The following is a 14609-nucleotide window of genomic DNA, read 5'->3' as shown; positions in this document are numbered from 1 at the left end:
TTCTAAAAGCTGCATTAGAACTTCTTTTTGAAGCTCATCAAATAGCCAAGATCATTCCCACAACCAATTTTTGAGAAATTCCACTGGACACTATCCCTTCAGCCTCATATAATGACAAGGTAGAATGAGCCAATCTCTCATTTGCATGCAGTTCTTTACCAATCTCACAGTCCTTGGATTAACCAGTTACAAATCTTCACTCAGTTCCCCATCCAGACAAGGGACTATGTAAATAATACATCTAAGGCCTAAAAAATGAACTGAATGTTTCTGTCTGCAGCAGACTTTTCAGACAGCTTGCCTCAGTAATCCCCAGCTTTTTGTCTTCATGGATGAACACTGGGTTCTAGTATCTTACAAAACACAGAACACTCCAATTCTGCATTTGACCTTCTCTTGTTCCTCTTTTTTAAGCAGAAAACTAAGATGAGTATTTTTGTTGCAATTAGTTAGCTGCTAGGTTCTTCATCTGATTGCTCTTACAAGTCCTAACTGTGAAATAAACTTCCTACATTTCCTAATGATTCAAGTCCTGAACCTCAAAATCCTACTGTATTTTGCACAGTACAAATTAAGTTTATTGCATCTACAATTCAGATATGCATATGATATGCATCAACTACTCAGTATTTTAATTGTAAGGAAGGTATTAATGCTAAAAGTTAAATCACCAACATCAAACCCTGAGAAAGAAGCTATGAGGTCATGCCTAAGATACACTTGTCATTATTCTGCAAAGAAGTAGCATCCAACTGCCTGCCAGCACAACTCAGCTATGAGAAAGCTGTGATGTAGAGTTACCTCCCAAAGGCTGGATAGAATTATCAGCTGCTTTTGGTTCATGAACTCCAGAACTCAGTGATGCAACACTAGTTGAAGGCTCACATTTTCTTTTTGCTGTACCAGGCACATTACAACTCTCCAAGTACCTAAAATACAAAGATTTAGCAATATTAGACATACTAGTCCTGTGTGCAGAGGTCAAGAGTAATTTACTCACAGGTTACTCACCTGATGACACTGTCCAAACAGCTGATCTGCTGATAGGAATACACAGGTTGTTCTTTCCAAGCCAACTCTTCAGTAGTCACATTTTTTGGAGCAACTGCTCCTGCAGTATCCTTTCCCCCTGCACCTTTCACCTGGCCACCAACAGTATTCTGTTTTTCTGTGGAAAGAGATACTGCTACTATGCAATTAAGACATTAAATCCTTACAAACTCCCCTAAAAGCAACAGCAGTAAAGGTTTTTCATTTCTACATATTTAGCAGGTCACAAATTAACCACTGTAATGCATCAATAAATGAATATTATGTAAACATTTTCCTGTCCTTATGGGTGCTTGGAGTTATAAAGTTTAATTAGATTGCATATGGATCCAAAGGGAATAGACACTATGGCTGTAAGAAAATATATACAATTAGGGTTGAAACAATATATTGTATAATATATACAATTGTATAATATGTACAATTAGAGTTGTCCTCAGGATGAGGACAACTCTAGTGCCCACTTAAATGATTTCAAGACAACAGCTTTAGGCCATGCCTTAACTGTGTTACACCACCATTGATTCAATACAGCCAAACACAGGATTTCCCTGGGCACAGTAGAGAGACACAGGACAATAAAATCTGAATTGATAAAATGCTGTCTTTATGCATTGAATAGAGCTCAACTAGAAAAAAGTCCTGCTGCCATATTATCCAAGGTACCAGCACAGGAGACTAAGAACTGATCATATCTTACCTGCCAGAGACTCTTTCTTGTAGTCCAGTTTTGCTTTACTGTCAGTGAAAATATGCTGTCCTTTATTCTTGACCTTACGGGCATATTGACAAACCTCCTGAAAGCAGTTTGGGAAGAACAGTTATTTCCAAATTTTGACATAAAACATCATGCACAGTGATTCCTCAGTAGACTAAATCTAACCTCAGTTAATCTCTATCTTGCAATTACTTTGATCACAGGAGAAATATGTATATATACAATTTTATTGCGCAGCTGCAGAAATCTGGAGTTGGGAAGGGAAGAAATTTAAAGTATGTTTCCTGCAAACAATTACTCTGTGTTTCTTTTAATCTGCTTGAATAACTTGGATAGGAAAATATAAAATATCCATTACAAAGATGACTTCAGGAAAAAACTAAACCTATCACTTGGTAAAAAACCCTAGAAGTCAAACCAAGCACTGACAGGATGTTACAGAACTGAACTGTAACAGCCTTCACTGTCTGTGGAAATAGTGAAGGAATGCCAGGCATCCATTTCCCTGTTAAATAACAAATCCTGAGACTTCATCTGCTTACTCCACCAGTGTTTAAGAACTGAAAGCCAGGAAAGTGACCACCTTGGCAAGAGCAGGAGTCTGCAGAGTCTGATCACAGAAGCGCAAATCAGATTTGGGAGAATTAGCCTACAAGCAATACAACTTACCAAGGAAAATTTTTGGCTTTCAGAATTAAACACAAAGTAAAGTTCTAAGCACAAACTAGAAAATTGTTTTATTCCATTCAATTTATTTCATTCTATATAAATGCTGTATTTTTGCAACATTAAAAGTGATCAGGGTTTACCTATCCCTTAGTTCTGCAGGTATTGCTGCATTTAATCTTCTTACTTTCATTTGAGAAAACAGTAATTACAGACTTTCCCCTCCCAAAAGAAACTGCTTTCAAATATCTGGCTGGTTTTCCAAGAAACACAGCATATAACATTTAACAGACATTAGATTAAGTGAACACACTGTACAGGTCTAAATTCTCTATTAAACTGACTTTCATTTGTCTATCACTGTTCTTCAGTACCCTGAGGCTTCCTTTACATCAGAAATGCTTATTCCCTCAGACAAAAGGGTTTTTCTGTATTAAACAAAAAAAGATGGCATTTTCTTTATCCTTTCTCGTATTTCTAATTTGAAAACATTATTCTAAAAGGTAAAAAATCCCCACTTTGTTTTGTGCCACATAGTTGAATGAGAAAAATCAAAAACCTACTGGTTTATCCTTATGAGTGTCTTCATTATTATTTCCTGTGCTGTCACTGGAGGATGCCACACTCATCAGGTGCTCATGTGAACCATTGCTACCCAGACTCCCATAGCCACTGGATCCACTGTTGTGTACAGGCTGTTAAAACAACATTAAAAAAAAAATATATATGTATGTATGTATTGTATATACACACCCACCTCAGGACACCAGTAATTCCATGTCAGGAAAAGCAATTTTATTTTATTTTATGCTGGGTTTTGTGTTGTTTGGGTTTTTTTGGGTTGGGTTTTTTTCTGTTTTTTCTTTTTTTGTTTTGTTTTGGGGTGGGTTTTTTTGGTGGGTTTTTTGTTTTTTCGGATTTTTTTTGGTCTTCTTTTGTTTGTTTGTCTGGAGGACTCCACAAGTACACGAAATTCTTAAGATATCAACTGGAGCTTTAACATACTTCAGTAAGTCTTGTGTGGTAACGATGAGTGCAAGGAATTCCCAGGATTGCAGCCAACAACTCCAGTAGATAGAAGCAGCTACAGCCAACGTGACAGCAAGACAGAGGCTGTCCCAGCAGGATGTGAGCAGGGAAGGAAGGGGCAGGGAAGGGGCAGAGCCCCTGCTGTACCTGCAGGAGCAGCCTGTAGATCTGCTCTGTGATCTCCTGAACACTGGGGTGCAGGATCCTGTCCTCTGTGTAGTTGGGAGCAGCAAAGACATCTTCATTTAAGGGACCCCTGCACAAACCAAACATACACCAGCTCATTGCAAATGCAAGTGTTTCAACCATAGAGACCACTTTCAATTTACCACCTCCATATCCTACTCAGAATTTAATGCTTATTCTGTTCCTTCATCTTAAGGATCTCTACGCAAACCTGAGGGAAGTAAAAACAAAAATATCCCGACTTACGTCCTAACTTTGTGTCTGCCAATAATAAATGAAACTTTTCGACTCCAAGGGTTGATGAAACTGGACCAGCTGGTGTCCATGGTGATATAATCTCCATTCCTAGTGCAAAACCTGATTGGTGAATAGTCGAAAGGCTGCCCTCCATACTGAAGAACTGCAATGAAGGAATCAAACAGAAATTTCAGATTAAAGTTTGCACAATTCCACGTAACAATTCAGGATTTTACAATGAACTGTACATTCAATATACTTCCTCTTTATGGAGGAAGATGACACTTGAGGGAAGAAATACTGGGTACATTGATACATTTAGAAATTCTGAGCTACCAGAATAAGCAGATCTTCATAATTTACTGGACTATGGTCAAGAAAATCACCTGTAGAATACAACAAACTAAAGAAGGCTGAAGAAGTGACTTTACAAACTCTTCTCCATGAAATAAGAAAGAGTAACATGTAAAATATGACAACTTCTATCACATTATTCTCATACTTTTCTTTATACTTTTTCATTCATTTCATACTTTTATGTATGAAATATTAATTTATAGTCCATTTGTTTACAATAGATATATATGCTTCTTAGAAAGTACAAAACTGAGTAATTTCTCATTTTCATGGATTTGCATTAAGAATCAAGTTGTGCAGTAAAAGATTCAGTATTTAATTTTGGAAAAAATCAAAGTCACAATTAAGTTTCTCCGACTACTTGTTGAGGTGTTTGTAGTCATTATAATTAAATTCAAGAAAAAATGTGTATTTCTGCCACAATAAGAGGGTACATACTTTTTTTGTGAATTGCTAGCATTAGGGGTCTGTCATTTGGGTGAAGATGCACCAAGACTGGCGTTCCTATTAAATCCTGAGGTAGGTATCCCAACAGAGGTACTGCTCTGGAGAAAGAAAGACAAAGAAAACTTAATAAAAATCAAGTAGAATAAATGTACAGTTCATGTTTGAAATGTTTTCATTTTAAGCTTTCTTTGATGCTTTTCCTGTGAAGAGAATGAATAATTTTAAGTTTACATTTGGTGAAAAAGCAGTGCCAAGTTAACAACAGTCATACACTTAGGGCAAGGGAGGCTTTGTTTGTTTGTGGGGTGGTGGTTAGACCAAATCAAGGAGTCTGCTACAGCAGTTCTGTCTTTTCTCTGCTGCCTAACTTTAGAGGATAAATACTTACCCCAATTTTAAAAGAGCATTAATGAAGTTTAATCTTGTAAAACTCTCATGAAGGTAAATAGTAGCCCAATCCCTTGGCTGGGAGCCATGGCTAAGGATCACAGGATTACCACAGCTGAACTAGCACCAGGGGAGCTGACCAGCAAGACAACTTTCAAGACAACTTTCTCACAGGCAGGTGAAGAGTTCAGCTCAGAGGAGCTGCAAGGGAGCAGGCTTATTAACTAGAGAATTAAAAGCAATGGTTCTGAATTCCTGCACGTTATCCATGACCACTTCTAGTGACATGAAAAACTAATTTATGTGACAGAACAATTTTTGTTGATCACTTCAAGCATTTGTATTAAGGATAAAGAGTGAAAGTTCCCAAATACCACTCTGAAGGTTAACCACTGAAAATGTGCTTTGGAAAAAAAAATGTACTAAGTGAACACTACTCAGTGATGCTTAAGTTGCCAAATGGCAGCAAGTCCTCTTGTAAGCACAAAATGCTGTACATCTTCCCCAAAGGCCCAGAGGCAGGGAGATATGAGGTATCTGAACAGCTTTGATGAAGAACTCAGCCCCAGACAGGGGATCTGTGTCAGGCAGGAACTCTAAAGCATTATGCAGCAAATGCCTTCAACACTGCACTTCCAACAACCCACTGGAATTACATCAGTTCCCCAAAGCATCAAACATCCAGCCAAGAGGCTGAGAGGGGAAAGTGGAGAGCAACTAATGCCTTATTATCAAAGCAATTAGTTTAATAATAAGTCTTAAAAGCCTGTAGATGAACTAAAGCAACAGAGCAGAAACTGGCATGGGACTCATAGCAAACCAGATCACTTTGACACATTGACATTTAGAAGTGCTGCCAAGTTCAAAGCACATGATAAAAGTTGTGCTGCTAGAGGACTTTAAAATCTCAGTCAACTCCAAACAACTTCAGCCAGGTCTTCATCAAATAACACCACAAGAAGGTTTTGTTCAGCACTGCTCCTGTTTGCCACCTGCTTTATGGCAGTCAGGGATCTAGAATGTGAGACTGAGCTGGCCTTGCCTGCTCTGGTGAAAAGGAAGCTAAAAGATGATCCAGGACTTCCCACACTGCTGGAAAGAGGAGTTACAAAAATGGAGTTAAATTTTCTTGATGTTGCCAGACAATAAAATTACAGGCAATGGTCCCAGACTGGAGTCTGGAAAGGTGATGCTGCATGTTAGGAAAAGGTTTTTAACAGAGCAGTGCAACACAGGATGTTTCCCATACAGATTGTGTCATCTCTGTCTCTGAAAGTTTTCAGGCATTATTGAGACAAGGCCACAGCTGACCTTAGCCAGACTGGGCAAGGTTTCATTTCAAGCAAAAGGACAGAACTAAGACCTCCAGCAGTCCCTTCCAACCAGCCCTTCAGTGCTCACATAATGCTGTATTTGAGAATGACATCTTGGCATCATTATGCTTCCTCATAATGAATAACTCATAAAAATTCAGAGGTTTAGTTAATAAATTAATTTTATGAATGCAAATACACGTGTGGCATAAGAATGGCTGATGAGGAGATGCTGCCAAGTTTAGTTTGTGTTTCATAGAATGACATTTAAAGTATCAAAAAACATAAATAAGAAGTCTCTTTATATTATTATTGTAAGTTACACACAAAACTGCCTTAAATTAATTTACAAAGATCATTCCACTATGAACTTACACCCATTAAATGTGTGAAGTATCAAATATATTAAGGCAAATACATATAGGAATGATCCATTTAATTTAAAGAAAATATTTATTTTTACTTAACATACTCTGTGCAGAGATTGACCTGCAGAATTCAGAAAAATATGCATTTTTCCAACTCATCAACACGTACTGATTACAGAAATTAACTTTATGCAAGTCAAGCAATGGTTTCAGGGTTATGTTATGAACAACACTCAGTCAACAGCAGGTGCTCAGTTGCACATTTTCAAATATTAAGATTCTGCTTTCTTTAAGAATCTCTTGCTTTGTGTATTCCACCAAACCCTGGAGAGCTTAAGAGAAACAAACTGCATATGCATATCTTGGTAAACATTTATCAGGCTGCCAATGCTCTCAGGAGTTAAATAATTAAAAGTAAAGTCAACTACACAATCACAAGAACGGAAATAAATGACACAAAGTCCTAATTTCAGACCAAGATGCAATCAGCCCTCACTGGAAGTGTTAGAAAATGGTATTTGAGAACAAGTGGTAACATCAAACTAGCAGGAAAGAAGCTTCCATAGGATTCACAAGGAAGGATTTACTGCTCCACTCAAGCCCAAGAATAAATAAGGGCAAGGCTCTCCACTCAGCAGTTTTGCCATTTCTGTTAAATGACTACTGGAGATCACTAAGCTGTGCATGCACAGAGGAACAGAAGCTTTGCACTGTGCCCTCAGCCTCTCTGTAAAGATAAACCCACTCTGCAGCTGCCTTGAAGCTTGGAAATGAAGGAGACAGAAAAATCCATGAAGAAGACAGAACTACAGTGGATTAAGTGCTTTTATCAACTGGAGCTGTTTAGAGGGACTGTATAAACCACAGCATGGAAAAACAGTGTGTCAGCATTTCACTGTCTGTCCTACAGCAACTCAGACACATCATCTGTATCTCTACAGGTAAAACGGTCTCAGAAGTCAAGCAGAGTTCTTTTCACCTTGACTCCATCTTAGTCAAACATCACAATAACCTCCTTTCTCCAATCCCTCTCTCTTCTGCTGCATTTAAGGATTTTGCCAAGAATGAAATATTTTTTTAGAAACTAGATTTTCACTGAAAAAATACCACAGAATCTCAAGATTGTCAATTATGGTCCTACTCTGTCTGAAGACATCCCCCTATCTAAACCTCCAAAGAAAATTTTAGCATTCTTAGACTGCTTAAAAACAAATAGGAGAATCTCAGCAGTTAGATATTACCACTGCAGCTTACTTGGGTTTTGCTAAGGAGAAAAAAAAAATCAAAACAAAGTGCCATATCCAGAGCAAATATCAGAAACCATCACAAAGAAAACATCAAGGAAAGTGGAAAAGGAAGGGGAAAGGCAGTGTTTTCAACTCAGGAATGGATGAATTCTCTTTTCAAGTCAAGTCCCCAGGGCTCAGGATTGTATTTAAGGTCTTTATCCATGATCTGGCCAAGGGGATGGAGAGCACACTCCATCAGTTTGCAGACAACAACAAACTGGGTGAGAGAATTGATTCTCCCAGGGAATAAGTGACAGGACAAGAGGAATGGCCTCAGGGCAGGTTTAGATTGGCTATTAGGAAACATTTCTTCATGGAAAAGGTTGTCAAGGAACAGGCTGCCCAGAGGAGGGGTGCAGTCACCATCCCCAGAGGTATTTCAAAATGTGCAGATGAGGCATTTAGGGACACGGCTTAGTGCTGGACTTGATGATCTTAGAGGTCTTTTGCAACCTAAACGATTCTATGAAAGCTTAGTTCCTAAGTCTTTGTATATACATTAAGATCACAAGTGGCATTTTTGTTTTCTAATTTAGAATGTAAATACTTACTCTAAGCAGCTTTTATGACTGTCAAAGCAATTTGAAGCCTTCAGACAGTGTAATTTGAATCGTTTTTATACACTTTTTTTTTTAGAAGATCTAATGTTGTATTCAAAAGCTGTACCTCTAGTTGTACCTGGGCCAGCAGAAAGCAATAGCAGCGTATTTGCTGAATCAAACTTAAAAAACAAAAAAATCCACACTTAAATGTCTCATACAGGTAATAATTGGCAGCACAGGAATTCTTTTGAACATGGGTTCATTGACTGAATTTATGTCCAGAATTTCCCAAGAGGGAAGGAAAGTGGAAGAACAAGTTGTTAGCAGGCACTTAAATTAAATACCAGTGTAATGTGTTCTCATGCATAGTGAAAATGGGGGGATGTGCTTTTCTTAGGTTAAACACCCTTCAGTAGTTGCATAATTTTTAACCCCATACAGACACCTTAAATCCTGCAAAGATATTGGATAGTTTGCTCATGAGCAAATTTAAAAAGAATTTTTTAAGTTACCTTTCATCTACATCCTGAAACAAACAGGTCGGTGTGTGCGTAGTTGTAAAAATCCTTTTGTCAGGAGGAATTCTGGGTGCTGAAAGAAAAATAAAAGCATATTAGCAACTGGGGGTTTTGCATATAGAGTACTTCAAGCTGCCAGTCCAAAATTCTGGCCAAGAGCAAACAGGAAAGCAGCAAGGACAGAGAACAGAAAGAATTCTCTTTTATTTTAATAAAGCTTGAACACATCTTACTTTTAGGAAAGCAAGCATTCAAGGATTACCTTCATAACCAGAATGGACTTTTTCTGCAAGCAACACACAGCAGAGCTGGTCTTCTGCTATTTCTGGGTCTTGCACTTTGATCAGGTAGGGGGTCATCCGGAATGGGTGATAGCAAATCTCATTTTCCCGCTCCTTCCCCGCACTAATAATTAAAGAGAGTTAATTATTTCAACAGATTCATCTTACACTGAACACAATTTTAATTTATGCATTTATTCTATTTCCCTCATGACACAAGAACTTCATGTTAGCTACTAAAATAGCATCCAGGGTCTTAGTTTATTTTTTTTTTTGTGGAAGAGAACCTAATTCTGATGGTATCCTTTGCATACCAACTTCCATAAAGATTCTGCAGCAGCATTACATGGGAGTCTGACAGAAAACCAGCTCACACAATACATTAAATTACTTTGTTCTCCTTCAGAGAGATGAGTTTACAGGGCTTTTTTATGAAGACTGCTATATCCCCTGAGTTAACACAAAGGTCATCTTTTAATCAATATTTATTCCAGTTTAGAAGCAGTGAAGACTCAATATCTAATAACAGGTGTTTGCTTAACCAGAATGCAAACACAGTAATGAAAACAACAACCATTTACACAGTGAACAAAGAAGAATCAGTTGTAATAAGTTTATAACAGCAGAGCTAAATAAAAGTAAAGCTTTTGAAACCAGTGTTTATTGGACAATAAATCTCCAGTAACACCAGCAGTACTTCTACAGCACATCCAATGCAACACTCTGGAGCATTACCTCCAATTCATTTCAAGTTTATTCATACCTCAATAATAAGTATTTATTTACTCCAGAAGTAATTAAATAATTGGATCCACTATTTTTGCTTCAGAAATGCTGCCAGAGAGGCAGTAAGCATCAAGAAATCAAAGTGCACAAGAAAGACCATGAACTAGGTTGCCAGCTTTTCCTAAATAAATAAAAAACCCCCAAAACTAAAGAAGAGTGATTGGGGCAGGAAAAGAAGGAAGAAAAACAAACCAAAGGATTGTGTCCTCTATTAACCAGAGGCCAAAAGAGACAAGTCAAGTAACCCTGGGGTGTCTTCCTGGGGAAAGCTGATATAAATCTGAGCCATCGGTTTTTTAGAATGAAGGAGACTGAGGCAGGTGCTGAACAGTTCTATTCCCATGACCCAAAGGCTTTCCAGAGCAGGAGGAGATGCTGTACCACCTTCCTTTATGGCACAAAGGTCAATACTCACAGGGATTAACTCCCAAGATTGAACTTCCCGAAATCAATTCAGTTTTCTCTGTAGCTGCTACGGTTCATCAACTCAAGGATGTGCATATGTTTTGCTTTACAATCACATTATGAAAAGGCATGAAATGTTCAAACCATATGGTTCTTATAAAAGTCAAATACTTATGTAATGCTTGGTTTCATAACACAGTACTAAGCTTTACAATATTGTCTTACCTGATGCGACAGAAAAAAGATTTCTCTTCCATGCAATCCTGGGTGGAAGACTCTAGAAATATTAAACATATTTCATAACAAGTTACAAATTACTAGAAGATGATGATATTTAGTGTAAGAACTTTTTCTTAGATAATACATTTTTTTAAAGTTTAAGTTTTCCCTGAACTCTCCATATGTATTGGTTAAACAATGTACATCATAAGCAACTCAATCTGAACATCACTCAGATTCTGAGGCTGGCATGTGAATCACAGCTCTTTGTTTATCAAGTCTGTTCCTTAAACATATCTAAACAGCTCTCCAGTTTGAGCTGCTTACTCTTATCAATATTTACTTTATACCAATGACCAAAAATGTTTAGTTACCTAGGACCCAAAATCTGACCACCAAAAGCACTTCCTAGCACCCCTCTTCTCTCTTTTTCCTGAAGACTTCTTCTCATGTTTTTAGCTAATCTCCCTCCTTTTCCAGAATAGCCACACTCTGATGCCCAAGGGAAGCTCTGGCATTTCAAAGGCCTCCAGTGCACAATATTTTGGATATTATATTGTTTGGTAACAACAAATACATGAGAGAGTGTGCACACTTCTACTTGCCGCATTTTTTAAATTTGGAGCTGTACACAAACATAATAAAGCCACAGAAAATGTATAAAACCTCCTGCCTAACTGAGTAATTAGGATTACATATAATTTACCACTGACCCTGTTTTGAGCCACAGGTTGCACTGGAGACCTCACAAGGTCCCTTTTGACCTGCTTTATGTTTGCATTGCTTAGCGCATGTTTACTGCTGATTGTTTTTTCAGATTAAATATGGTTCACACCCTGGCTTTACTTCACAGATTTAGTATGCAACACATTGGAATTTCAAACATTTAGAGCAGATCTTGAATTTCAATTATTTAGTTGAAACAGTTGGCAGATATTTCTCAATTACTAACAGCTGCAGGTACATGAGTAAAACAATCCTACCACAAACAAATATCAAGTGCCCAGAGACATGTGATCCTTCACCATTAATGATCCTAATATAATTTTTCTAAGGCTAGAAGAAGAGAGCTGTGATTACACTTGGTGAGTGTCAGTGATGACGGCTGAAATACCTTTTTCTATACAATAATCAAGGTGCCCAGTATTCAAATCATAACTCTTTTAAAAGGAAAGAGACAGAGTATTGTCCCCTTTACACTCAAGGAAGAGAAAATGTGAAGAAAAATTGTTTTCATTTGATTGCTAGTACAAGTGGAAAGTAAATTCACCATTCAGCATGAATTCCTACTTTGTTTTCATTCATCGTCTGGTTGAAAGGGGAATGAGAACTGATAAATGATGACATTGAGAAGACTTTTAACCAAGAGACAAGTCTTGCTGATTTACAGAATAGATTTATACACCTAGAGCTGTTCAGAGGTGTTCTAATAATGTCCCTGTGCTATACCCTCAGAAGTGATGGGGAAGGATGAAGGACATTCAAAATCAGTTCCAGTATTTGCATTTGTGTGCCTGCAAGAAGGTCAGAGGAGGATCTGCTGCTGAGCCTACTCACCAGCTCTATTGCAGATGTTCCATGATGGTAATCTGTATGGAGTGGTAGAAGTATAGAACACACTGACATCCTGAGGTGCCAAGAACTCCACAAATTTGGCATTTTTAAAATAGCCCCTCTTGCAGCGGAGAATAGAAGCAGCTTGATCAGAGATGTATAAAATTTTCCCAGTTATCAAAGAAACAGCTACAGCAAACATATCCTAAAAACAAAAATCTCAAATTATTTAGACTGTTTGAAACATTCTTCAGTGCAGCATGTATTTCTGAGAAAAAGATTTAAGATATAAAAACATTAGTAAGTTCAAAATGAGAATTAAGGAAATTTAATTTTATTATAGATATTGAACACAATCAATCTGCTCATTAAGTAGACACAGAATATTTTTCAATTATGCAGTAAGAATAATACACTACTATTTACTGAGTTACAAGCCCTAAATATCATTGCCTACAGTTCTGTGATGCAGAATGAATTTACAAACTAAGAATTAATGACCTTCCAGCTATATAACTTCACATTTTCCCTGTGCTTTTTACAGACATGATTTACATGTATGAAACTCAGGTGTTTTTGAAAGGCTGTTTGTGTTAGCTGGTCCATCCACAAAAAGTGAAAAAAGGGCTCTAAACCACTTGGTAAAAAATAATGACTACACAGGTGGGAAGAAGTCCCACACACTTGTATTGTTTCTCTTCCTGCGTCACAACCCTGAGTGCTGCATTCACAAACACTGCACAGGATCTGAAGAGCTGCCAGCACAACACTGCTTTCACAAACAGATAATCATTAATTGAACAATGTCTATGATATTTGGCTAAATTTCTCAGTTGTACTCTACACTTCCTATTTATTTCATTGTGGGCAGCCTTTACTATTCACAGGTTCAACAAAACCCATCTACTTCAAGCTATGCAACATCCCCCCACCATGATCTTGTTTTAGAGAGTTCAGACTTCACATATTCAATGAGGTTGCAGCTCAAAAAATAGTATAAGGTAGCCTAACTTATGGCTAAAATACTAGTAATATGGAAATAAATATAATTTAAAAAATCATTCAGGTTATCATTTCACTGCTAGAACTCCAGTGATGGTCCTAGCTGTTCTTGTCTCTGTGAGAACACAGAATCACTGGATCCCACAGAAAGCCTGTACCAGTTGCAAAGACCAGACAAATCTCACAGAAAAGGACACAGTGATTCCAATACTTTTGTCACTCTTAAGTCACACTAACATAAAACTGGTGAAACATCAAATAGCCCCTAGTATAAGAATAAGCTGAAGTGATTCACTGTGTGCCTCGAGCAAAATTTGGAAAAATTTAACTCTCCAACTTCTGCAATTGCATTGAAATGAAACCTAATGATGTGTTTCACATGGACACAGAGATTTGTCACACCACCACCTCCAGGCACGAGGAACTATTCAGAGGATCAGGGAGGTCAAGCTTCTTATTTCCCACCTAACCAACAGAAACAAGTTTGTAAAATCTGAAAAGGTTCAGAGTTTCTTTCTTAACATCCCCTAAGGGGCAAAAGGCACTTTCTTCAGCTTTGTGACCTAGCTGCCAACCCTTCCCTTGTAAGAAGGAGGCATGCCTGAGAATTCCAGTTCCAGGAAACATTTTCAATCCACACTGAGACTCAGGGCACCATACTCACCGCATTTTTCATGATGTATTCTGAGGTTATAGTCTCCACTTCTTCCACTGTGTAAGAGGATACATTGAGACCAGCAGGTTGGGATTCATTAATCATCAACAACTGGTAATACTCCTCATTGGCTACATGAGAACAACAAACAATTTATAATCAAGATTATCAATAAACACCCAGCCCAGAAGTAGTAAATGGCAAAAATTTTTTTTTGGCATAAATGCAGAAGTTGTGAAGTTGGCAGTTGGGAAATCTAGGCACTATTCCAAATATATCATTTTCCCTGGTAGAGCTTCCTAATCAGTAACTCAAACAAAAGTACACATGTTAATCTACCCATATATGAATGGTCACATACTGTAGTCTGACAGCTCAAACAGTATGAAACTGCAAATTGTTTTCAAATCAATTTTCTAACTCAACCAATCAGCAGTAAAAAATCAAGCCTCTAGAGAGCTGCTTCAATTCCCAAAGGAACAAAAGTTAACAAAGCCAACAAACAGGAACAACATGAAAATATCTGGTTAGGAAGGTTTTCAGTCATAGTACAGCTCTTTTGTAGGGCTATGTTTATTTAAACTCCTATTTTTAAAGTTT

The 14609-nt window shown here is 37.6% G+C and overlaps 1 protein-coding gene across 5 annotated transcripts in view; it reads right to left on the bottom strand.

Annotated features, from left to right (window-relative positions):
• Positions 1-14609, bottom strand: part of PER2 (period circadian regulator 2) — a 49409-nt gene that overhangs the window by 10369 nt on the left and 24431 nt on the right. For all 5 annotated transcript variants that reach the window (XM_058030808.1, XM_058030807.1, XM_058030810.1 and 2 more), the window contains exons 8-19: positions 14019-14140; positions 12356-12557; positions 10805-10856; positions 9370-9512; positions 9102-9180; positions 4682-4788; positions 3896-4049; positions 3611-3719; positions 2998-3129; positions 1751-1847; positions 1012-1168; positions 802-929 (exon numbers count right to left, since the gene is read on the bottom strand). In XM_058030808.1, the coding sequence (XP_057886791.1) occupies positions 802-929; positions 1012-1168; positions 1751-1847; positions 2998-3129; positions 3611-3719; positions 3896-4049; positions 4682-4788; positions 9102-9180; positions 9370-9512; positions 10805-10856; positions 12356-12557; positions 14019-14140 (1482 nt within the window). The remainder of the gene's footprint in view (positions 1-801; positions 930-1011; positions 1169-1750; positions 1848-2997; positions 3130-3610; positions 3720-3895; positions 4050-4681; positions 4789-9101; positions 9181-9369; positions 9513-10804; positions 10857-12355; positions 12558-14018; positions 14141-14609) is intronic.

Source organism: Melospiza georgiana, chromosome 10, assembly GCF_028018845.1.
Source record: "Melospiza georgiana isolate bMelGeo1 chromosome 10, bMelGeo1.pri, whole genome shotgun sequence".
In the NCBI taxonomy this organism is placed as follows: Eukaryota; Metazoa; Chordata; class Aves; order Passeriformes; family Passerellidae; genus Melospiza; species Melospiza georgiana.
Note: the sequence above shows the minus strand (reverse complement) of the source record. Positions and strands in the feature narration are given on the sequence as shown.